This window comes from Trichosurus vulpecula, chromosome 4 (assembly GCF_011100635.1).
Source record: "Trichosurus vulpecula isolate mTriVul1 chromosome 4, mTriVul1.pri, whole genome shotgun sequence".
NCBI lineage: Eukaryota > Metazoa > Chordata > Mammalia > Diprotodontia > Phalangeridae > Trichosurus > Trichosurus vulpecula.
This window is the reverse complement of record NC_050576.1, coordinates 184,710,404-184,734,125: the sequence shown is the minus strand read 5'-3', so window position 1 is coordinate 184,734,125 and position 23,722 is coordinate 184,710,404. Positions and strand designations below refer to the sequence as shown.

At 47.7% G+C, this 23,722-nt stretch overlaps 1 protein-coding gene across 1 annotated transcript; it reads left to right on the top strand.

Moving 5' to 3' along the window:
• The first annotated feature begins 5,855 nt into the window (after positions 1-5,855).
• Positions 5,856-22,696, top strand: IGFBP4 (insulin like growth factor binding protein 4). Its single transcript, XM_036754787.1, has 4 exons — positions 5,856-6,471; positions 15,980-16,143; positions 16,940-17,074; positions 21,004-22,696. Exons 1-4 carry the CDS (start codon positions 6,123-6,125, stop codon positions 21,136-21,138), a joined length of 783 nt encoding a protein of 260 aa, XP_036610682.1. The 5' UTR covers positions 5,856-6,122; the 3' UTR covers positions 21,139-22,696.
• The last annotated feature ends 1,026 nt before the right edge of the window (positions 22,697-23,722 follow it).

Sequence of the window (23,722 nt, the reverse complement as noted above, 5' to 3'; positions counted from 1 at the left end):
TCCATCTCCTCCTTTTCTCTGTCTTCTCCTCCTCCCCTTCTTCTCCTTTTCTTCCTCATCCTCCTGCTCATCCTCTTTCTCTTCCTCCTCCAACTCCTTTTTCTCCTTCTTTTCCTCCTCATCTTCCTGCTCCACCCCCTCTATCTCCTTCTCCTTTCCCCACTAGTCTTCATCTTCCTCTTCCTCCTCTATCTCCTTTTCCTCTTCATTTTCTTCTTCCTTTCCTACATCTCCTTCTCCTTCCCCCCTCCTCTTTATCTTCCTCTTCCTTCTCCACCTCCTCTTCCTCATTCTCCTCTTCCTCCTCTTCTCTCTCTTCTTTTTCTTCTCCTCTTCTCTCTCTCTTCCACCTTTTTCTTCTCCTTTTACTCCTTCTCCTCTCCCTCCTCCTCCACCTCCTCCTCCTCCTCCTCTTCCTCTTCCTTCTTCTCTTCTCCTTCCTCCTTCTCCTTTTCCTCCTCTCCCTCATCTCCACCACCTCCACCACCACCTCCTCCTCTGCTTCTTTTTCTCTTCCTTCTCTTCTTCCTCTTCCACCTCTTTCCTCAGATGATGAGGAAGTAACACCAACAATCTGAGCCCTTAGTCATCTGAGTCAACCGAAACTTGAGAAATGTCTTGATACCTTTTAAGGAAAAATTAACCTAACCTGTATGGGATGGGTAGGTTTTAAGATAGTATTCCTAACACAGAAATAAAACAAAATTTAAATTAAAGAAGCATTCATCCCTGGTTAGATGGAATTTGGAGGAGGAGTAAACTATAGTAGAAAAAGTGGTGGACTTGACTGTTAGAAAACCTAAGAGTTGGTTCATAGCCCAACTCTGACACTTGGGTATCAGATTATGGGCAAATTATATCCCCTCTCTGAATCTCAGTTTTTCTCATCTGTAAACTAAGGATATTGACACTTGCACTACTTACCTGACAGAGTGGATATAAAGAGAACATTTATTAGCCTTGAAGTATTATATAAATGTAAGTTATTTTCTAGCGTATTGTTTTCAGTTCTAGGCTCCATCTTTGAAGAAAGACTTTGTAAAACTGGAGAACATACAGTAGGGGGCATCTAGGATATTGAGGGGACTTGACATTAGGGAATATGAGGATCTGTGGAATGTTCTTGGGACGGTTAGCTTGGAGAAGAGAAGACTTAGGAGGGATATAATAGCTATCTTCAAGTATTCAAGGGGCTACCACATTCAACTTTGCTCCAGAGATCCATGGATGAAAATTGTTGGGAGTTAGATTTTAACTCCATAAAGTGAAAAACTTTCTAACAGATGTTTGTTAGAACTTCTGAATTGGTTAACATTAGTTGTATCTGACTCTTCATGACCCCTTTTGGGTTTTTTTTTGGCAAAGATACTGGAGTGGTTTGCCATTTCTTTCTCCAGCTCGTTTTACAGATAAGGAAACTGAGGCAAACAGGGCTAAGTGACTTGCCCAGGGTCACACAGCTAGTAAGTGGCTGAGGACAGAGCTGAACTAAGTCTTCCTGACTCCAGGCCCAGTGATCTTATCTACTGCAGTGCCACCTAGCTGCTTTAACAATTGAAGCTGGCCCAACGTAGAAAGTTGCCTCATTAATGGTTGGTCAGCTCCACCTCACTGGAGGCCTTCAAGCCGAGGCTAGGTAAACGCCTGTTGTGGACATTGCCAAAAGATCTCTGTTTAGACACGGGCTTGTGGACTGTACGAAAACAGGCCACAGGTTGTTTGGCCAGAGGGTCATAGTTTGCTGACTCCTAAAGGATAACAAAGTATGCTTTATTAACATGTTAAGACCTCATCATGTACTTTTCAGTTTTTTATCTGTGTAATGTTCTCCTTTAGTAGAACACAAACTTCTTGAAGGCAGAAAATGTTTCATTTTTGTCTTAATTTCCCTAGTTTCTAGAATCTGCCTTGTATACAGTAGATGCTTAAAAAGGTTTGTTGAATTAAACTGATTCAGGATAAAAATATCACTCTTTCTAATTCTAAATCCAGTGATCTAGTCTATTCTCTCAGGCTAAGCCCAGGGTGGGATCCTTGATTACCACACTCCACAATCACTCAGGTGGGAGGCCTTGTGGCAAAGAGGAAAGGATATTGACTCTAGAGTTAACAGACCTAGGTTCAAATCCTGCCTCTGGTGCTTGTTACTTGTGTGTCTTTGGGCAAGTCATTTAACTGTTTAGACCATCAGCTTCCTCATCTGTAAATTGAGGGTTAAAATAGATGACCTCCAAGTTTCCTTCCAACTCGAGATGGATGTTCTATTTATAACAGAAGCTGAATTGGCATGCAGGGGTCACCTTGTGCTGAAAGCTCCCCTAGAAATTTCCAGGGATATGAGAACTTGGTATTTAGGGGTGTTGGAAATAACAAACTTCCCAGCTGCTGTAGGTCATGTGGTAGTTGAGCACTGAAGATGTGGGAGTTTGAAAATGATGACATGATCCCCTTATTGGTTGCTTAGCCAGAAGAGCAAAATGATTCAGTGATTCTTTAAAAACGACTAGGACTCCCTATCTTGCTCAGTCTGGAAGTACAGGGGTTACTCATAGGGCTGATCTCATTCTGATTGACCTGTTCCATTTCTGACTTGGGCCAGTTTACCCCTCCTTAGGCAGCCTCAATCCCAGGAGCCTACCATATTGATGACAAACTTAGAGCAGATACATAGTAGCTTTAGCTCATTTGAGCTCAGAACTCCTTAGCTTCAGCAATTTACCAGTCTCAGACTCCCTGGCAGCAAGGATTTCAGGTATGTGGTTATCACACCCTAGCTCAGGGGTCCTTTTAAAAGGAGTGACAGCTTCCCAACTCGATTGTCCTTCAATTCTCCAGATGGCATCTGAAGACTTTAAGACTTCTAGGGAGAGATGGGACAGGGAATAGCCCTTTCTTACTCTGGCATCATGGTCACCATTATCATGTGGCTGCTAGTGTAGGAAGTCTCTACCAGATGAGCTTGTACTTGGGCCCTGGCTCTCTTTTTTGCTTTGTATTTCCTTTTCTGGGTCAGTGACCAAGCAGAAACCTCAAGGTGGGCATGACTAGGATGGTGGCCTTGTGAGCTGGCCAGGTCCAGAGATCCATTAGTTCACGGAATAGAGTAGAATGATGACCAGGGGAGTTTCTCCAACAGAGAAGATGATCACTAGCAGAAGGATGACTAAGAGTTGTTTGGACAGTGCAGATGTGAGGTGAAATGTGGCTTTGCCTATTTGATGATCCCCAAAACTGCTTAAGGTTCTGATGAGGTTTAAGTATCAGACTACCCAAAGATTGTAAAATAAATATAAAGGTGACTAAGCTGTTAAGTTATTTAAGATATAGATTAAGTTAAGGGTCCAGCCTAGTTCATAAGTGATAATAATTGAATCCTGTTTTAAGTTGTTCTGTTGTGAGTGGGCTGTACTTTAACATTTCTTTGTGTGTGTTTAGGAAATAAATACCTGTCCCATACTTCATTTACACTGTACACTGAGTACCTTCTACCATCCATCTTTGGGTTGATGAAACTTAAACTTTAAATAAATTGTTCCAAGGCATCTAGATGAGGGTTTTAATAAGCCAAAATATTCTAAAAGGGTGCCTGGCACCCCTTCTTATCAGAAGACAAGTTCTACCAGGATTGAATTTGGTCCGAATGGGTGAGCACTGTAGCCTCATAGTGGAGAAGGGGAAGAGGCAAGGGTCCAGCACTTTGGGCCAGGGGTTCCTCACAGTTAGGTATGATGCTGTGAAGATAGGAAGAAATCCAATCTTCTATGGGTCCGCTTTCTTTTTATCCATTTGAACTGTCATTTCAGCAGTGGCCATTAGGTGTCAGCAGTTTTTAACTTTTCAATTACTTCCTAGCTCCTCCCCCTCCCTCCTTTGCCTCTCCCCTCCCCTCCTTTCTTCCTGCCCACTGGTCAAAGCACTTAGATTTATAGAATGTCAGAGCTGGAAAGGACCTTAAAAGTCTTTGAGTCCAACTCCCTCATTTAATAGGGATAGGAAACCGTAGCCCGGAGAGGAAACAACTTGCCCAACGCCAAAGAACAGCCCCAATTCTCCATATCCCCCACCTTCCATTTACAATGGGGGCTTGATCATCTAAATCCATGTCCTATGACGTCCAGGGAGGCAGTTTATGGCTGGAGACATGCTATCTTTCCTGAGGGAGTTTTGCCAGGACAAGTTCTGATGTTTTCCACTTTAGGTCTGTTGGATTTACCCCACCTCCTCCCTCCTTCCCCCACCCCCATCCCATGTTCACAAACCTCTTTCCAGTGCCTAGGCAATAAACATCTTGAGAAGTCACCCAAACCAGAAAGGGCTTCCTGGGCCAGTGGTAAGGGTGGGGGTGAGCATGAAAGGGAGAGAAGTTTTTATAAATACAGGAGAGAACCCAAGGATTTAGATTCTCAATTTTCCCCCTTATTGAGGTAAGCGGTGTGCTCTTTCATCACTGGAATGGCGAAGAACCCAGGGGGTATTCTGGTTCCAAAGTTTTTGGCTTTAATTGCTGCCCGACCAACCTTCTTCCTTGGGGTGTAGGGAAAGAAGGAATAAAGGGGAACAGTCTAGCTCTCAAATGACCATAGTTGAACATCTCTAGAAGGACTGGATTGTGGTTCAGTTTTTCCCCAGGGAGGCAGGGATGGAGCCAAGTGATCCTTTTCCCCCTAGTGATCACCTCAAATTACTTTGAATTAAATTTTCTGTGGATATCTTGCATCACTCCAGTAGAATAATAGGCTTCATGAAGTTGGGAATAATTTTGGTTTTGTCTCTGTATTACCAATGCCTAGGATAGTTAGTGTCTCGCACATAGTTAAGTGCCTAATAAATGCCTATTGACTTAACGTGGCTAAGGGAGGAGGGGAGCAGAGAAGGAAACCTGTCATCTGGACCTCAGGCCCTGCTTACCATGTCTCCACGACCCTCTTTGGGGGAGGGGGGAGGCTATTACAAGCAATCTTTATCCTTTTACTCTTCCACTTTCTTAGAGGCAGCTAGGTGGCTCAGTGGATAAATGGCTGGGTCTAGATTCAGGAAGACTTGAGTTCAAATTTGGCCTCAGACACTTACCAGCTGTGTGACCCTAGGCAAATCACTTAACCTCAATTTCCTCAATTGAAAAATGGGGATAATAATAGCACCTACCTCCCAGGGGTTTTTGTGAGGTTCAAATGCTAGCATAGTGCCTGACACACAGTAGGTACTTAATAAATGCTTGTTTCCACCTTTCCTTCCTCCTGTGGGCATTCCTTAGTGGTGATGAGATGGTGCCAAAAGGTTGGGGTGGGGAGGGATGGCAAGGATGGGTACTCCATGCCCAAAGTCACCGGCTTGGTGGAGTGAGCCGTCAGGTCTGGACAACAGGACTCCTGGTTTTATTTCCCTTTGTGTGTGATGAAGAGGGCTCAGAAAGAATTCTTGGTTATTGGGGGAGAGGAGATCATGTGAAAAGGGCTAGTTGAGGGTTCTCTTTGGTCACTTTTGCCTCATTTTCTTTTCTTCTTCAATCTCTCTCTCTCTCTGTCTCTCTCTCTCTCTCTCTGTCTCTCTCTCTCTCTCTCTGTCTCTCTCTCTCTCCCGGGACTCCAGGCTCCAAGTTCCACTCAGAGCAATTCTTCGCTGCTTTCAAGCTGCCCGGCTTCCTCCCTCTTCAAGAAAGGGACTTTCAGATGCTGCAGAAAAAGCTGGACAGGCATCCCTCTGGCTTCCCCTAAATATCTCTCTCTCTCTCTCTCTCTCTCTCTCTCTCTCTCTCTCTCTCTCTCTGTCTCTCTCTCTCTCATTTGGGCTCCCCCACCTCTGGGAAGGAGCTGGGGGTGTGGCCAGGGGCCGGTATAAAGTCCGGGGGAGCTGGGCTCGGCCAAGCATTGCTGCACTGAGTCCCCCTGGTTGACGGCATCGGGCTGAGAATGCTGCTCACAGGCCCTGCTACCAGGCACTCTCCTGTTCAGCCAGCTTACTAAGTTCCTTGGCTATCTCCCTGGTCAGCAGAAGTCAGGGCTGAACCACGAAGGGCACCTGCACCAGCTTGCCTGTTCGTGACCTCGGCTGTTGCCTGGACCCACCTACCTCTCCTAACTGTTGCTGGTCCTGCTCCTCACCTGCTTACACCTCGACTGGTCATGTTGCCCCTATGCCTTGTGGCTGGGCTGCTGCTAGCCGCTGTGCCAGGGCTATGTCAGGGAGATGAGGCCATCCACTGCCCACCTTGTTCAGAGGAGAAGCTGGCACGCTGCCAGCCCCCAACGGGCTGTGAGGAGTTGGTCCGGGAGCCTGGCTGTGGTTGCTGCGCCACCTGTGCCCTGAGCAAGGGGATGCCCTGCGGTGTGTACACTGCCCGCTGTGGCTCAGGCCTACGCTGCTACCCACCTCGAGGGGTGGAGAAGCCCCTGCACACGCTGATGCATGGACAAGGGATATGCATGGAGCTGGCAGAGATTGAGGCCATCCAGGACAGTCTGCAGACCACGGGTAAGGAGCCCTCAATCCTCACCCTGACCTTCTTGTTCTCTGTCCCTCTACTTTCCTCCCCACCTCAGGCCCACTTAGGTTTGGTTTTCTCCAAGCCAGCCACTGTCTGACAACTAACCTCTTCTCCCCTCTTTGGTCCTTGAGTCTGGAGCTCGAAGTTCCTTAGCTGTCCCATCCTCTTGCCCCCAGGGTTGGGGTGAGCGTAAGAATACTTGGTGGTATTGCCCAGGCACAGGGATAGGCACAAATCAAAAAAACTACCAGAAGACTGGAGCAAATAGTCTTTGAGAGCCCATCTGGCCCTCGTCCTCTTCTCCAGCCTCTCAGGATCCTTGTGTCCTCTGTAAGGCAGGCTAGGTGGTGTTGTCTTGTTGCTGGCAGGGAAGGGACTAGCAAGTCTCAGGCCCCTCAAGCTTCCCCGGCCTCGGGTCTTTCCTGATGGATCAGAGCTGCTTTGCTCTTTGTCTTACTGCTTTGGAAGATGGAGCTTGCCAAGGGAACGACTCTGCAGAGTCTGGAAGGACAAGGAGGGGCAGGAAGACTATGTGTGCATATATATGTGTGTATTTTTTTTTTGGTGGGGGGAAAAGAGGGAAAACCATAGGAATAGGAGAGAGCCAAATAGTTCCAAGATAGTTCCTGATCCAAGACCTTCCTCCTTTTCATCTGGCTGAAGGTAGATTGGTGAAACCTAAGTGGTCTTGGGAACCAAGTTTGGCATTAAGGTAGAATTCTTGGAGTAGGAGAAAACTTTATTAGAGGGGCTTTGGGAAATGGTGGAAGAATTCCCCTTCCCCAAAGCCCTCAATCCATCTCTTAGAACTGGGGGAGAAGGGTGTCTGGGGTCATTCAGGGGCAGTAGGGGAAGAGATTGGCTGTCTGCCCAGTCTGGAGCCATTCTCCTTCCATGGTATAGAAATGCCACTCTCCTCTTTCCTGGCAGTTGTCATTTTCAGGAGGTTGGGTAGGGAAACCCTCTCTCTGAAGCCACCTGAATTTTTGGCTCCCAAATCTGAACAGGGGAGAGTTAATGTCAGTCTATTAACTCTTTTGGTGACTAGAATACTAGGATTGGAGAACTGGGAAACTAAAAAAGTGTTTTTGTGAGGAGAGGACGATCTTCCCCACCCCCAACACACACTCTCTCTCTCTCTCTCCTTCTCTCTGTCTGTCTGTCTGTCTCTCTCTCTCTGTCTGTCTCTCTGTCTCTTCTCTGTCTCTGCCCCCCCCCCCCCCCCCCCCCCCCCCCCCCCCCCAGTGCTTGAGGCTCTCTCATTGTTAAGTCTTAGCTCCAGACGCTGGGGCTCTGGGCCCCTGAGCTTCCTGACCCTAAGGCCCCAGCCTCTTTGCTTCCTCACTACTCTGCAGCTGGTGGGAGCAGGATGCAGGTTGCTGGGGAAAACAGGAAGGAGACAGCCCTTAGGGGTCCTGACCTCAGCCCTGCCTTCCCCATCAACTCACTAGGCAGGGAAAGGTGGTGTGTGTGTGAGTGTGTGTGTGTGTGTGTGTGTGTGTGTATGTATGGTGTGTGGTATGTGTGTAGGGTACTCAGAACATCTGAATGAGCACCTGGACAGAACCAGGAGGGATGAATTTGAAGAGAATAACCCTCTACTCCCCTTTCTTTAGGGATTTTGGAAGTGGCAGGGGCCAGCAAGGAGAAGATGGGCCCTGTGTCATGTTAGAGGGTACATGGTGGGATAACCCCAGCTGGAACATCTCCAGCTCTGTGGATGTGGTTGGATCCCTCTCCCCTTTGTGTTTGTCTGTTCCAGAGGTATACGTATTGACTTCTGCCCCAATGGACCATGCCAGATATTGGTGTGAGCTTGGTGGTCTGTGCCATCTTATCACTGAGCAGATATGAACCTTAGAGATGAGAGTTTTATAGCAGAAGGCTTAGACACTAGTGTGGCACTTTCTAGGCATCTCCTCTCAAGTCAAGCCAACAAGCATTTATTAAGTACCTACTATGTGCCAAGCATTGAGGATACAAAGAGAGGCAAAAAAAAATAGTCCCTGTTCTTGAGCTCATAGTGTAATGGAGGAGGCAATGTGTAAACTCTGTGCAAACAAGCTGCTGTACAGGATAAATTGGATATGCTCCCTGTCTCTCTCTAGCCAGGAAAGGAGTGGGGAAGGAGTGACCATCCTTTATCTGCGGAGGAGAAGTACCTCCAAGTCCTTTTTGGATCATTAAAAGAATAGCAAACAAATGACATGGAACATGGAAAGTACCATGTAAGCCAACCCTGGAGGCTGGAGGGGTGTGTGTGTGTGTGTGTGTGTGTGTGTGTGTGTGTGTGTGTGCTCGAGCATGTGCATTAATCTTTTTGGGTGACAGGATGGCAGTTGTGTACCCCATGCCCATGGCCCTCTGAGTAGCACATGTTTTCAGTTTCATGTTCCCTCTAGGACTCACTTGAATTCTATGAACTTTAAGGGAGAAGGAGAAAAGTTGTCCAGTTGGTGAGGTCAGCCAGCTCCTTACCTGCCCAGCCCTTGCCAGGGTTGGATGGTTTAGGTTTGAGACTGGGTCCCCAGTGAAATGGACATAACATGCCTGGAACCTTCCAAACAACACCCAGCTCCCTACTTATTCAGTCACTAGACAGAGAGTGTCCCAGAGCTCAGGCCCCCGCTGGAGCTCTTCCCAGGAGAAACAAACGGGGAAGACTCCCCCTTTCCTGCCCAGGTCTCTAGGCACAGGCATGCTGCCCATGTTTGGCTCTAGCTGAGGCTCGAGGCTTGCTTTTTGCTCTGGTAGAAGAGCCTTTGGAAGCTTTCTAAGCTGCCTCGGCTCACTGAGTTCTCTCTTTCCAGCCCAGCTCTGGTCCTCAGGCAGCTTTCTTCTTTACTCAGATTCCCTCCAGACAGAGGTGCAGCTGTGGGTAGGTGGGGTGAGAGGGAGGGAAAGGTGATGAGTAGGCATGCTTTGGGTGCCCTTCTCATGTGGAACAACCGTGGTCCTGCTGCCTCACATATCTCTTTGCCGCCCCCGCCCCCCCCATACCTTTCATCTTGAGATTCTCAGCCTATCCATCTGTCCTGAAGGCAGAAGACTCCTGCCGCACCCTCCAGCTCCACCCCCCCTCCAAGTGGGACAGACAGGTTGTGCATTAACAAAGAGGAGGTCGCCAGAGGTGAGAGGCCATGGACCATCTGCGTCAGACTTCTGTGAATCTGTTGCCAGCAGCAGCAACAGCAGCATTGACCATTACTTATTGGCATCTTCCAGTGAGGACACTGGAGGGGCCTAGAGATAAGAGCAAGGCTAGGGGACTCTTAAGTTCTGGCCTGGGTCTTCCCAGGATGGATAGGGGTAAGGCGGTGGAGCAGGAGAAGGAATGTTGGGCCTGGGTTAATTTTTATCCCACATAGCAAATACCATCTCCTTACCTCAGTACCAGGAACATAGTCACCTCATGGGAACAAGGTATTCCCAGAAATCTGGTTGGGAGGGGGCAGAATGGACATTTGTGGGCTGGAGAGAGGGAGGACTGGGTTGTTTTTTGTTTGCTTTTCTCAATTGGCTGAACTGGGGACTATAGGTGCCTTGGCCACTAGGACCTGTCCATTTAAAGAAACAGAAGTGCTGGGGATGATCCTATAGGATCATAGGGTTAGAGCTAGAGGGGACCTCCTCCATTTTACAAATGAGGAAACCAAGGCCCCCAAAGGTAAGGTGATTTAGATCAAGGTCACAAAGCCAGGGATAAGACTTCCAGTCCAGTGCTATCACCTCTGTGTCATGCTCCTCTGTCTCCACACATTCTCTTACAGTGGGCTGGAGTTGGAAGAGGACTAGGGTGACAAAGCCTCCAGTCTGGGACTCAGGATGTCTAAATTCTTGGACAGAATTCTAAACTCTATGTCACAGTGGCTCCCTGTATCGTAGAGACCCTGGTTAAAGGTGACAGATTTTCCTCAGGGACCTGGGTCTTCTGACTCCAAGACAGAAGTTGGATAAAGATATAAGGCCCCTGATAATGACCACTTGCCCCAACTGTGTAGATGATTAGGTCTACAATTTACAGAAATGAGTTGTAGACAAGTATCTTATCAGTTCCTGATGGGTCAAGCAAGAGCCCTGGGAGAGCCCTAGTGGGAGAAAGGGAGGGGATGAAATGGCCAGGGGGTGGGAGGTGGAGGAGCTATGAGATGTTAAGGTAAGGGTCAGATACCTGGGAGATGGTCAGGTGAGAAGGGGCACTGGCACTTAGAAACAAGAATTTTGGAGGGAGCTGGGAGATACTGAAAAAGGGCAAGGGGGCTGTGGGGATACTGAGGAAGAGAGGAATAGGCTGGGGGATTGCTGAAGGAAGGGAATAGGTTGGGAGAACATTGGACGAGAGTGATTTTAGTGTCTTTCTAGTATCAGTCACATTTAATGTCTTTCTAGTGTCAGTCACAAATAAGGGCTTAGCCAAATTCTGTGCTAGTAAACATATGATTAAGAAAAGGACCATCTTCTCTCTGCGACCTATATTTGGGGCCCTTCTCTCTGAGGTCAGTAGTGTTGTCAAATAGGGATTGGTACCCTCTTGGAGCCAAGCCTCAGAGGAAGGGGCTGGGCTGCATTCTGTCCTCTGAGCCCCCTCTCTCAATGACAGCGCTTGGATGCCTGCCCAGGTGCTGAGTGCCCCACCCAGTGTGGTACCCAGTGTGGGTGGTCTTGGCTCCAGCCAAGGGGAAGCAGAGGGAGGAGCAGCCTCTTTTGGCTGGTGACCCTTCAGATTTTGGCAGTGGTTTGTTGGAGGGAAAGCTCCACTGGCCCAACTTATCGGTCCCCTCCCTTAAGGGGTCTGAAGGTAGTTGGAGAGAGGGAAGACAGAGTCATGAGGATGGAGGGTTATTGGCTTATAGAGGGGTCTGAGGGGAAGAATGAGTCATGCAGAAAGAAGAGGAAGACCATGAACTAAACCTGGTCCTTGCTACCCCATCAGTCCTGAGCTGGAGGCTGTCTATTCAATGGCCTCAATTTGGGGACATTTTCCTTCCTAACCTATCCGAGATGGGACTCTGTCTTCATCAGTCATGGGATGATGGCCTGACTATCTTGCCCCAAGGCCTCAGGAACCCCACCATTCAAACAAGCCTTTCTGAGGGTCAGCTTTAAGCTATTGGGCTGTTCTACCCAGAGAGGGAGTGATTCTGCCACATGGCAATGGGGAATGTACACAGGAGCCTAAGGAGGATAGATTGGGGAGGGAAGAAGATACTTTGGCCATAGTACCAAGATGCTTAGACACCTTGGGGATAGAGCTGGGTCTGCTCCATTTTGAAACCTGGTCAGTACTTTAGAGAGCTGGCTCTTTGATACTTCCAGGAAGCCCAACACTAAGTCCAGCTCCAGTTGGTACAGATATGGAGGTTTTATTCCCTGGTATTAGGGCCAGAATGGCTCCTGTTAGGAAGTGGACTTGTCAAATGATAAGTCAACAAAGGAAAAAAGTCGGTCTACCCCTGAAGCCTGGAGGGGAGAGGTTGTTAAGTGTGTGTTTGTGTGTGTGTGTGTGTGTGTGTGTGTGTGTGTGTGTGTGTGTGGTCAGACATACCACACTGAGTTAACCCCAAAGTTCTCTCACTAACTGGCTGTAAGAGAAGCCTTGTCTGTGGGAGAGCAGAGCTGTCCTCTTTGACCTTTCTGACCAAAGGTTAAGGATAGGCCCTAAACGCTCCTTGTTTCTCCTAAACAAACAAACAAACCCAAAAAGCCCTTAAGCTTCCTTCCCATTGTAAAGTGGGGCATTCTTTTATTTGTTTAAAACAGAGGTTCTTTACCTTTTTGTGTGTGTCCTGGGACCCTTTGGGCAATCTAGTGAAGCCCAAGGACCCCTTCTCAGAATAATATTCTTAAGTACAAAAGACCATAAAGGAAACCAATTATACTGAAACACAGTTATCAAAATATTAAAAAGAACAAGTTCACAGATGCCAGCTTAAAAATCCCTGAATCAAAATGACCTCTCTGACATCTCAGGGTTGCCCCTGAGTACCAGCATCCAAGGTTGGGTTGTGTAATGGACATCTCTGTGTCCTTTATGTTGTTAGAGGATTTGATCCTATTCCTTCTAAGCTTTCATCTTTCCAGCCTAGAGAAGCTTTTTATTTTTAGTCTGTCTTTAACTGGGAAACCCTTCTTTCTTCCCCTTCCTGTTCCCCCCTTTCTTTGGATCTTCCCTACTGACAACAGACAAACACTGTCAAAAACATTCCTATAGTGTCTTACAGTTCTAAACAACAACCCTATGAAGTTGGTAGGGCAGGTAATCAGAACTTCATTTGGCAGATGAAGAAACTGAGGGAAGCAGCCTCCATCAGTCACAGAGATAGTAATTGTCAGATTCAAAACTGGAACCCGTGTCACCTGCCTCCCATGTTTATTTTCCTTTCCTCCACACCAGACAACTTCATCACTCTTTAGAGCGAAGTCAGTTGACATCATCCCCCATTTAAAAGTTTTCTCTTTGAGGAGCCACCATGATTGTATACGGGCAGAAGATGGTATTCTTGGTTTTATTTCCAGGTGACAAGGACGTTCAATATTTTATGGGCCTTTCTGTCCGCAATAGCAAAAGGGAAGATGTTGAGGGAACAGTCTGTAATGACTCCTAGACCCCTTTGTTGGATTGTAAAAGACAGTTCAGAGCCTGTCATCTTTTAAGGCTAGTTTCGAGTCTTTTCCCCTAAATATATTACCTTTCACTTAGCCACAAGGAAATCCATTTGTTGCTTTTCTGCCTACTTGTGACAGATTCGTGAGGTCATCCTGTGATTCATAGGATCATAAGATTTAGAGCTGGAAGGAACCCTCATCCACAACACCCTTCCCTTTACTTTACAGATAAGAAAACAGGTCCAGAGAGTAGAGTGATTTGCCCAAGGTCACATAGGTAGTGAGTGGCAAAGTAGGGATTCAAACCCAGGTTTTGGGGTTCTTTTTAGAACAAAAGTTTTATGTCATCTGCAGGTTTTGAGAATTCTCTGTGGGTTCCCCTTTCCAGATAATTAGCAAAGAAATGTTTAATAAGATGAGAACAAACATCAGTCCCTGAGATTACTGCCTTTTGTTCTGATTTATCCCTACCTTTTGTTCCTATCTCTAAGCCAGTCCCCTATCCCTGGACAAAACATTTTCCCCAATCTCATGGTGACTCACTTGGAATGGTCTTTGGTGTGGAACCAAGTCAAAGGCTTTTTGAAAGTCTGATTTCTTCCCTGGTTGGTTTCCTTTTGTCCACTTTTTTTTTAATAACCCCCCTTCAAAGAACTCAGAATAAAAAGAGAGCTGAAACCTAGATTTGGCTGGGGCTGAAAAATGCCATTTGACCTAAAGGCGGCATTGGGATAGCTGCCACGCCTGGAGGAACCTGTAACCTCCTTGAGAAAAAAAAGGCTCTGACACAAACCAGATGTGGCCTCCTGTCTAGCTGCCAACATCTGGAATTCTGACTAGGGTTCTTTACTCAGTCTGACTCTGGGCTGCCAAGGCTGAAGCTTTTAGAGGTGGCCCTATTCATGGAGGGGTGCTTTTGACCTCTCTCTTCATTTTCATCTATCTTCATTTCTGATGAAGATGAAGAATATCAGCCTGACCTGATACCTGGATCTCAGGGATGGGTTTAGGCTCAGCTGGAGTCTTCTGGGGGTCCCAGGGAGGGACCATCTGTATTTCTTCTTCCTTCCCCCTATGAGAGACTTGGCTTTGGTTGTAGACCTCCCACTCCAAGTGGACTGAAGGCATATTCATGGGGCAAGGTTTTGGTCTCTCTGTGTCTCTCTATCTCTGACTCCATCTTTCTTCCTTTCCTACCCTCCCATCTTACCCCTCCCCTCTGTCTTCTTCCCTCCCACTCCCTCCCTCTCTCTCTCCCTCTCTCTCCCCTCTCTCTCAATCTCTCCCTCTCAATCTCTCTCTCAATCTCTCTCTCTCTCTCTCTCTCTCTCTCTCTCTCTCGGTTTTTCCCTGTTCATCCCACACACCCATACACCTCTTCTCATACTTGTACATATTCATGAATTTGGTATACCTCTTCAATCATTCACACTCACATTATTCCACACTTTCCCACACACCCCAATTATGAACTCAGATCCACATGCAATCATTCAAAGCTCATATACCAACACCCTAACATACACTCACATATATCCAATCACAGCCATGAGCTGAATTCATCAAGTTGAGTCACACACACACACACACACACACACACACACACACACACACACACACACTCCCTGTCAGGCAAAGGCATACACACATTCACACTTCCTCCCTCCTACCTAACCCATGGAGAGAGCCATTTTGGGCCCAGTTTGACATCATTCGTGGAAATTTTGATTCAGACCATTTGAAAGGAGGTCAGAAGAGCCAGCAGCTCTGGGAATCCCCCTGGGCCTGGCCCAGCCAGCAGCATGAAAAAAGCATAAAGGGAGGTGGGAAGAGAACCAGGGAGAATGGGGCCAACAGGTTGACAGGAGACAGAGAGGGGAGGGCGATTGAGCAGCTGGAGCAGAGAGCCAACCTGCAGGCCTTAGACCTCCCTGCTAGGCCTCCAGAGACCCTTCTGGGCTGTCTGGGCAGCTCTTGCTGGTGAATCATCTGAAGGCCAACTCAGATTCAGGGACTTTAAAATCCTGGAGGACGTAGGCAAAAGCAGGAAAACCCAAGCTGTGCCCGCAGGAGGCTAGGTACACTGCCCCCAGCACCTGCTCGCTGGTCAGTGCCTTGGAGCTTAGGCCATTGCTTTTCCCTTCCCATTGGGGTAAGGGCTAAGGTACCTCTGCCCCAAAGGGGTAAGATACGCTGCTTCCCTGGGGGGAGTCTCCCCCTTGGATTCATGGAAAGCAATAAGATCACAGATCTTATTTGGCTTAGAAGCCACCAAGTCAAAACCCCTCTTGAAGAAACTGAGGCCCAGAGAGGTTGAGTAGTTGTTCAGTTGTGTCCAACTCTTTGTGGCCCTGAGGATCATAGTGTACCAATACTGTTCATAGGGTTATCTTGGCAGAGAAACTGGAGTGGTTTGCCACTTCCTTCTCCACTGGATTAAGGCAAACAGAAGATAGGTGACTTGCCCGGGGTCACACAGCTAATAAGTGGCTGAGGATGGATTTGAATTCAGGTCTTCCAGACTCCAGGCCCAGCGCTCTATCCACTGAGCCATCTAGATGACTCTATGTTATAAGTAGTAACAGCTTGCATTTATATAGACCAGGGCATTAAGGTTTGCAAAGCACTGTACATAGATCCTTTGGTCCTCACAACAACAATCATTATTCCCATTTTCGCATGAAGAGACTGAAGCTGTGGGAAGTGGCTTGTCCAAGTATCTGAGGCAGACTCCGAACTCAGATTTTCCTGATCTTAGATCAAGTACTCTATCCATCGCACCACACAGCTAGCTGCCTCCTAAGACTGGGGAGAGGTTGTGCAGTCAGCTTCTGCCTCCATCTTCGGCACTGACCCTCTCTCTTCCCCAACCCCACCTTGTGAGTACAGAAAAGGAGGAGAGTGAGCACCCCAACAACAGCTTCAGCCCCTGCAGCGCCCACGACCGCAAATGCCTGCAGAAGCACTTGGCTAAAATCCGGGGCCTGAACAGTAACAGCGGCAAGATGAAGAGCGTGGGGGGCGCAGCCCACCGGGAAGACAGCCGGCCCATGGTGAGGCTCCTCCTCCTCCTCCCGAACCTGGAGCATTTCCAGTCAATAGCATTCATTTAACAAACGTTTATTAAGCACAGAGAATGTCCGAGATTCTCCTGGCTTACTCGTTTTATTATAGCATGTGCAACTAACCCTCATCCCACACTTCTCCCTTTCCTAGCATCCCTTCTTCCTTTCCTTTTTCTTTCCAATGTGGCCCTGCCCCTCTGCTCTAGTGACCCTCATCCTTTCTCCAATCCCTCCCTAGCACCTGCTCTTTTCTAGTGTTCCCTTGGTCCTTGACTATATTCCCCAGTATTCTCCAGGCCTTGCTACTTTCTTCCAGTGTACCCCGGCTCCTGGTCCTCTCCCCCTGGTTCTCCAACCTCTTCTCTTTTTTTCTTGTGTCCTCCTAGCCCTTGACCATTTCCCCCAGTATCCCTTGGGTCCTGGTACTTTCCTGCAGTGTCCCCTCCCTTCATCCCTTATGCTTCTCTCCCAGGATCCTTATCCCACTCCTCTTATCTGGTGTCCTCTCAACCCTTGGTCCTCTTCCCATCAGATCCTGTTAGCACTTGTTCTTCCATTGCTCTTCCCCCACCCTCTCTCTCTGTGGCCCCCAGGACCCAAATGAACATTTCCTCTCTCTGTCTCAGCTTCCCTCCCCCCTGGTCCTTGCTCCTCTTCCAACAGTGCACCCCAACCCTTGTCCCTCTGCCCCTGGCAATTCCCACATCTCTCAGGTTCTCCCACATGCCCTACCCCCTCAGGGAGGCCTGAGACCAGGCTATGTGACTTTGTTCACCTCCTGCAGACTCAGGGTTCTTGTCAGAGTGAACTACACCGGGCTCTGGAGCGACTGGCGGCATCTCAGGGTCGTACCCATGAGGACCTGTACATGATCCCCATCCCCAACTGTGACCGCAATGGCAACTTCCACCCCAAGCAGGTAAGTCCTGGCTCCCAACACTTTCCACTGATTTCTAATCCCTAACTCATCTCAAGGTCGCTGACTATTATGGTCAAGATCCCCCAAACCTAGCAGAAATCTGGACCCGAATCCTAACACTAATGAGAACCTTCATCCTGACCTCAAATCTAACTACAATATTGGGGCCAACTTTGATCTCAACCCCAGCCCTAGCTCTAACCTTGACTCCAATCACGGAACCATGGGCCATGAGCATTGGAAGGGAGGGACTCAGGAGCCACAGGAACATAATTTTAGACCTGGAAAGGATCTTTGAGGTCACCTATCCAGCATTTTCATTTTTACTAATGATGAAATGAAGATGAAGCCCCCTGCCCAAGGTCTAGCAAATGATAAATGGCAGTCTTAGAGTCTGAGCCCAGGACGTCGGAATCCAAATCCAGCCTACGTTCCATTGCGTTGAATTCTCTCTGCAACTATAGTGGTCATGCAGCAGATACTGGGCCTGGAGTCGGGAAGACTGGAGTTCAAATCAAGCCTCAGATACATACTAGTGGTGTGACCCTAGGCTAGTCACTTTACTGCTGTTTGCCTCAGTTTCCCCAACTGTCAAATGGGGATAATAGAAGCACCTACTTCCTAGGGTTATTGTGAAGATCAAATAAATTAACATTTGTAAAGCATGTAGCACAGTGTCTGGCACACAGTAAGTGCTTAATAAATGCTTGTTTTCTGCCTTCCCTCTCTGTTTCCCCTTTTCCTTCTTCCCTTTCTGCCTTCCTTCCCTCCTCCCTCCCTTCTAACCTTCCTTTCTTTCCTCCTTCCTTCCTCCCTTCTTTTCTTCCTTCCCTCCCTTTTCCTCTCCTTCCTTCCCTCCTTTCCTTCCTTGCTCCCTTCCTCTCTTCCTTCCTCCCTCCTTTCCTTTCTTCCTTTCTTTCTCCCTCCCTCCCTTTCTCCTTCCTTTCCTTTCCCTTCCTTCCTTCCTTCCTTCCTTCCTTCCTTCCTTCCTTCCTTCCTTCCTTCCTTCCTTCCTCCTTTCCACAATAATTGCCCGGATTCAGAGACAATTCTTAAATCACTGTTCCTGGGTTTGACATCTCCCAGAAAACTTCTCCTAGACTATTACATGAAGGAGTAAGACATTTCTGAGCAAATTGGAAAGGAAGGTCACTTAATTCAGCCTTGTCCTTCAAGAGCGGTGGGCACTAAGATCCAGAGAGGTCATATGACTCACCCAAGGCCATTAAGCTGCTCAGTGGTAGATGGGCACCAGAATCTGTATCTCCTGCCTCCTAGTCTTGGGGATTATGGTAGACTGTCTTCGTACTGTATCTGTTTATCTTTCAGTCTGGCCACCCTACTGCCTTCTAACTGCTTTTGCAGAAGTGTGGCCCCAGCCTGATGTCCTCTACAACTCTTCCTGGTCCTTGGAGGCCTGAGATCTTAGCTCCTTCTTTCTTAGAGGCAGAGAAAAGTCAGTCTGGTTGGGCCATGATAGAGTCATGGTCAGCTTCTTCACCTTTCCCTCTGATCCCCACCAACTTCAGGATTTGTAAAAAGAGCCTGGGTCCATCCTCCTGCTTCTAGATAGGCTAAGGAATCAGGATACCCAGGATCTGTTTCTCAGTTCTGCTGCCACAGAACTTTGTGTGACTTTGAACAAGTCACTTCTTCTCACTGGGTTTGGTTTCCTCATCTGTAGAACAAGAGGGTTGGTCTAAATGTGTTTTGCTACCCTTTCTAGCCGTCATCCTACGATTCTAACAAGGATGTGGGTTGAACCCAATGAAAACTAGATCTCACAGCTGAAGAGCTGAACTCAGGGCAGAGGGAAGATCATGAGATCAATTCCCTTATTTGTAGGTGAGGAAACTGATGTTCTGAGAGGTAGTGACTTGAACAGGTTCACACAGCTACCAAGGTTCTGAAGCAGGATTTGAACCCTGACTCCAAACCCAGTATTCTCTCCATGTTACCCATCAGAAGGTACATAAGATCCAACATGGAATTATTGACCTTGACCTCTTCTGTTTTCCAAAATGTCGGGATGGTGGAGGTCTTTGTGCTTGTTACAAGGACCTAAGGCTTAGCTGACCCTGCCTATGCTATCATCCCCACCCCTGAGCAGACCTTCTAATTTGTACTATCCTGGCAGAAGAGACAATAGACTTGGTCGTCTTGGCCCCAGAGAACAGAACTGGGAGAACTGGGTGGAATTTACCAAGGGGCAAGTTTAGACTTAATTAAAATGAAAACTTCCCCCAAGTTAGAGCTATCAAAAAAATGGAATGGAAAAAGTCAATTTCCTTTCATTTGGGGTCATTAAGAGAAGGCTGGGTAACCATTTGTTGGGAATATTGTATAAGAGATTCCAGCATAGGTAAGGGTTAGATTAGTTGGCCTCTGAGGTTCCTTCAAACTTTGAGATTTTGCCATTTTATTTCTATATTTCACTGAGTAATCCATGTATCAATCAGTAAACATTTATTAAGGTCCTATCTGCCAGGCGCTGTGCTAAGCTCTGGAGATAGGAAAAGAGGCAAAAGACAGTCCCTGCCCCCAAGGAGCTTACGATCTAATGGAAGAGTATGCTTGCTCTGCTAGTACATACTAGTTGGAACTCTGGAGGTAAATCCTCTGAAAGGCAGCTGTGGCAGAGGGAAAAGAACGTTGGCTTTAGAGTCAGGGTTTGAGTTTTGCCTCTGACTACGGGCAAGTCTTTTAATCTCCCATTAGCCCAGGTAACTGTAAGATTGTGAGCTGCAGAGAAAGTGCTGATGCGTAGGATAGTTTCCTTATCTGGAAGTTTCCCATGGTAAAGAAATCAGGTCTAGGCTTCCTAAAAAAATGAAATCTCCAATTTCACTCTCACAATAATCCTGGCCCTAACTCTAAACTGTTCAGCTCTTCTCACCTAGTCCAAGGTGGACACAACAGTACATACATACACACATATCATCATCATCCCTTTGTCTTTCCACTCCTTAAACACATACCCAAATTCTGCTCTCAGTCTTCCAGCAGTTTAACTGTTCCCTTTTTTGTGTTCTGTATATTCTTGGGGCAGCTAGGTGGTGCAGTGGTTAGAGTGCCAGGCCTGGAGTTAGCAAGACATGAATTCAAATCTGGACTCAGACACTTACTACTTGTGTGACTCTGGGCAAATCACTTAACCTCTGTTTGACTTGGAGGCAGCTGGGTAGCTCAGTGGATAAAGCACTAGGCCTGGATCCAGGAAGATCCAAGTTGAAATCTAGCCTTAGACACTCATTAGCTGTGTGATCCTGGACAAGTCACTTAATCCTGTTTGCCTCAGTTTCCTCATCTGTCAAATGAACCGGAGAAGGAAATGGCAAACCACTCCACTATCTCTGCCAAGAAAACCCCAAATGGGGCTATGAAGAGTCTGAAAGTACTGAACAACAATTCTTTTGAAAATTATTTTTATTTATTTATAATGTTCATTAAAAAAATTTTCTTTGAGTTCTAAATTCTCTCCCTCCCTCCCTCCACTTCTCTACCCATCGAGAAGGCAAGAACTGTGATATCAATTGTATAAACAACAATACTCTCGATTGGCAGCCTGCTGTGGTGAATCAGATACTATGCTTTGGAATCAGGAAGATCTGGGTTCAAAGCCTGCATCTGATAATTATTAGCTGTGTGATGATACCAGAGAAGTCATTAACCTCTCTGTGCCTCAGTTTCCTCATTTATAAAATTGAGAGGCAGGATTGATGACCTCCCTTCCAGCTCTAAATCTATGATCCTTCAAAAACCAGTTTCCCTTGGTTGATGGGTTGGCTTGGTTCTTTCTCCCAAGGGCCTTTGAATGCTTTCTCTATCACCTTGGCTTTGAGATGGGGTCAAAGAGGGGGTGGGGCATGTCTAGGTTTGACCTTTTTCTGTATATGAAATAACCCCTCCCTGCCCTTGTTTTCTGACAGTGCCACCCAGCCCTGGATGGGCAGCGGGGTAAATGCTGGTGTGTGGACCGGAAGACAGGGGTGAGGCTCTCTGGAGGGCTGGAGCTGAGAGGAGAGCTGGACTGCCACCAGGCATCAGACAGCCTCCGAGATTGAGCTGTTTGAGGCCCACAGGCAGGGGTTCCCCAAACACTGCCCCCCCGCCCCAAGAGACCAAGGAACCCACTGAGTCTGTATTTGGATTGGGGGAGGGTGGAGGGAGGCCAGAGAGTTCTTCCTTCCTCCTCCCTGGCCTGGCCTTAATTTCTAATCCAGATTTCTCCCCTTGGTGTGAGTGTGCCCTTTGAGATGTCCTTCTTTGGGCTCTGGTAGCCCAGGGTCAGGGAGTGTGTAGACTCTCATGGCTATCTCCCCAAACTGATCCTGAATTCCAGTCTTCAGCCTCCTGGGGATGTTTGCTCCTCACCCTCTTAGTCTGGTGGGCCAGGGGAATGGGTACCAGAAAAGGGTTGGCCTGTAGAAGAGAATTCTCAGTTTAGAAAGAATAGTATAGAGGCAGCTCAGTGTAGTGGTTAGAGAGCTGACCTCTGAGCCAGGAGGATCTGGGTTCGAGTCCTGTCTCTGACACTGACTAGCTGTGTGACCCTAGGCAAGTCAATTAACCTCTCCATTCTCTTCGGAGAAGATGTCAATTTGCATTAATAAAGAGAATTTCACAACTCCTATAGCAATGCCACCACAGATGAAGTCCCTGTCCTAGAGAAAGTAGTAGAAGGCAAATGCTTGGTCCAATTCTTCTAGCTGCTTTGGGCCCTAGGGTAGGTAGGGAGTTTGGAGGTGGTCCAAATGCAGCTTGTGTGGGTTGAGGGTGTGGATGGGGAAAGAGAATTGTGAGATTCAGCTAACAGAAAACCCCAGCTCTTCACAATCCCGTAGACAAGTAGATTTTTTTGCTTTTTTTTCTCCCTTTGGCCAAAGGCTCTCTTCCCTCTTCCCCTCCCCCATCGACTCCTAGCTTCAGGGACAGTGCCACGTCCCAGCCCACATGGGTCACACATTCACTGGCTTCCTTTGAGGTCAGGTCCTGCGTTGCCTCCTATAGCCCAGGCAAAGAGGGGAGCATATTGGCCAGTCACGTTTAGCCAGGACACTCATATTCACACTGGCTTGGGTGGTTCTCTGGGTTAAGGGGGAAGGGAGTAGAGGCAGGAGGGAAGCAGCCTTGAGGAGGGACTAGAAAGTCAGGAAGGAACAAGCAGCCAAGATTTCAGGCACAATTGGGCATGAGATGTTTAAGGAAGTTAACATTATAGAATTTTGGAAAAGGTTGGGGTGTTTGATTCAGTGCTAGAGTTAGGGAAAAGGTAGGGATGTAATCCAGCAGTCCTGGATCTTGGTCTCTTCCCAGCCCTCCCATCCCACCCCTGGCTTCCGCAAGCCTCTTTCCTCATCCTGGCCCAGCCTCCCTGCTCTTCCCCTTTGCCCTGTGCAGCGCCTCCCTCCTGATGGCCCAGCCTAGCCAGGCCTTTCCCTGTCACTTCTATGGGACACACTGCTCTGAAGACACACCAGCTTTCTTCCAGCAGACGGCAGGTCACCGAACCATGTTTTGCATAGGGACCTACCAAATCAGCAATTAGTGATGTTTGATTGTGGTTGTATGCGTGTGTTTTTTTTTTTTTAAACAAAACAAAACTGAAAAATGTCCCAGTGATATCGTCTGATTGATTTATTTCTGATACTGGGTAGGGGAGGGTAGGGGAGGAAGTGGAAAACTAGGGGCCATGGAAGAGACAAGGACATTTCTCAAGACTTTGGGCCTGTTAACCCTTCCCTCTCTAGCAGAGGCATTTCTTTAACCACCCCCATACACCAACCCCAATGCCACTCATGTAGAAGAATACTGGTACATGTTTATAAAACTCTTGAGAGGCAGTGTGAAGTAAGGAAGGGAGGGCCAGCCTTGGGGGCAGGAAGACCTGAGTTCTGCCTCTCACTCATACTAGCTATGCGACAGTGGTGGACAATGGAAAGAGACCTAGCCCCGGAATCAGAGGACATGGGTTTAAATTCCACCCCTTTGTGATCTTGGGCAAGTCACTGATCCTCCATGGGCCTCAGTTTCCACATCTGTAAAATGAAACAATTGGACTAGATAAGTTTTAGGTCCCTTCCAGCTCTAGATCATATAGATGATCCATGAGCAAATCACTTAATCTTTTGGCACTCCCAAGCAATTCTCTAAGACTATATGATTCAGATATATTGCATCTGTGCAGGGAGTTTCCACACCAGGAGTACAATTAAATCAGAGGTCTGAATAGCAAGCTCTGCACAGGGCTCAAAAGTTTGCAAAGCACTTTCCTCACAACAGTTGTGTAAAATAGATAGGGAAGCCACCTAAAATCATCTTGCCTACTCCAGTGAAGGATGGCCATTGACTGGTCTGGGAGTGGTGAATAATGGGTTCTGGAGAGAGGGAAACCTGGGGAGAAGAAGAAAACGGTCCATGGCAGGAGGCTGTGGAACCAATCTGGACTGCATCTATTTCTGGGAAGGGGTGGTGGGAAGGTTGAGGCTGAGCTGGCTCAGGAGGAGGATCAGATTTCCTTTGTTAGTTTGTCAACCTGGTGGTGGGTGCACCGCTGGGGAAAGGCTTGTCTGAGTGTGTGGGGGGAGGCAGACTGGGAGGTCTGCACTTTTCTTGACTCTCTTTCGGCCCCCGGTACAGACAGTCCCT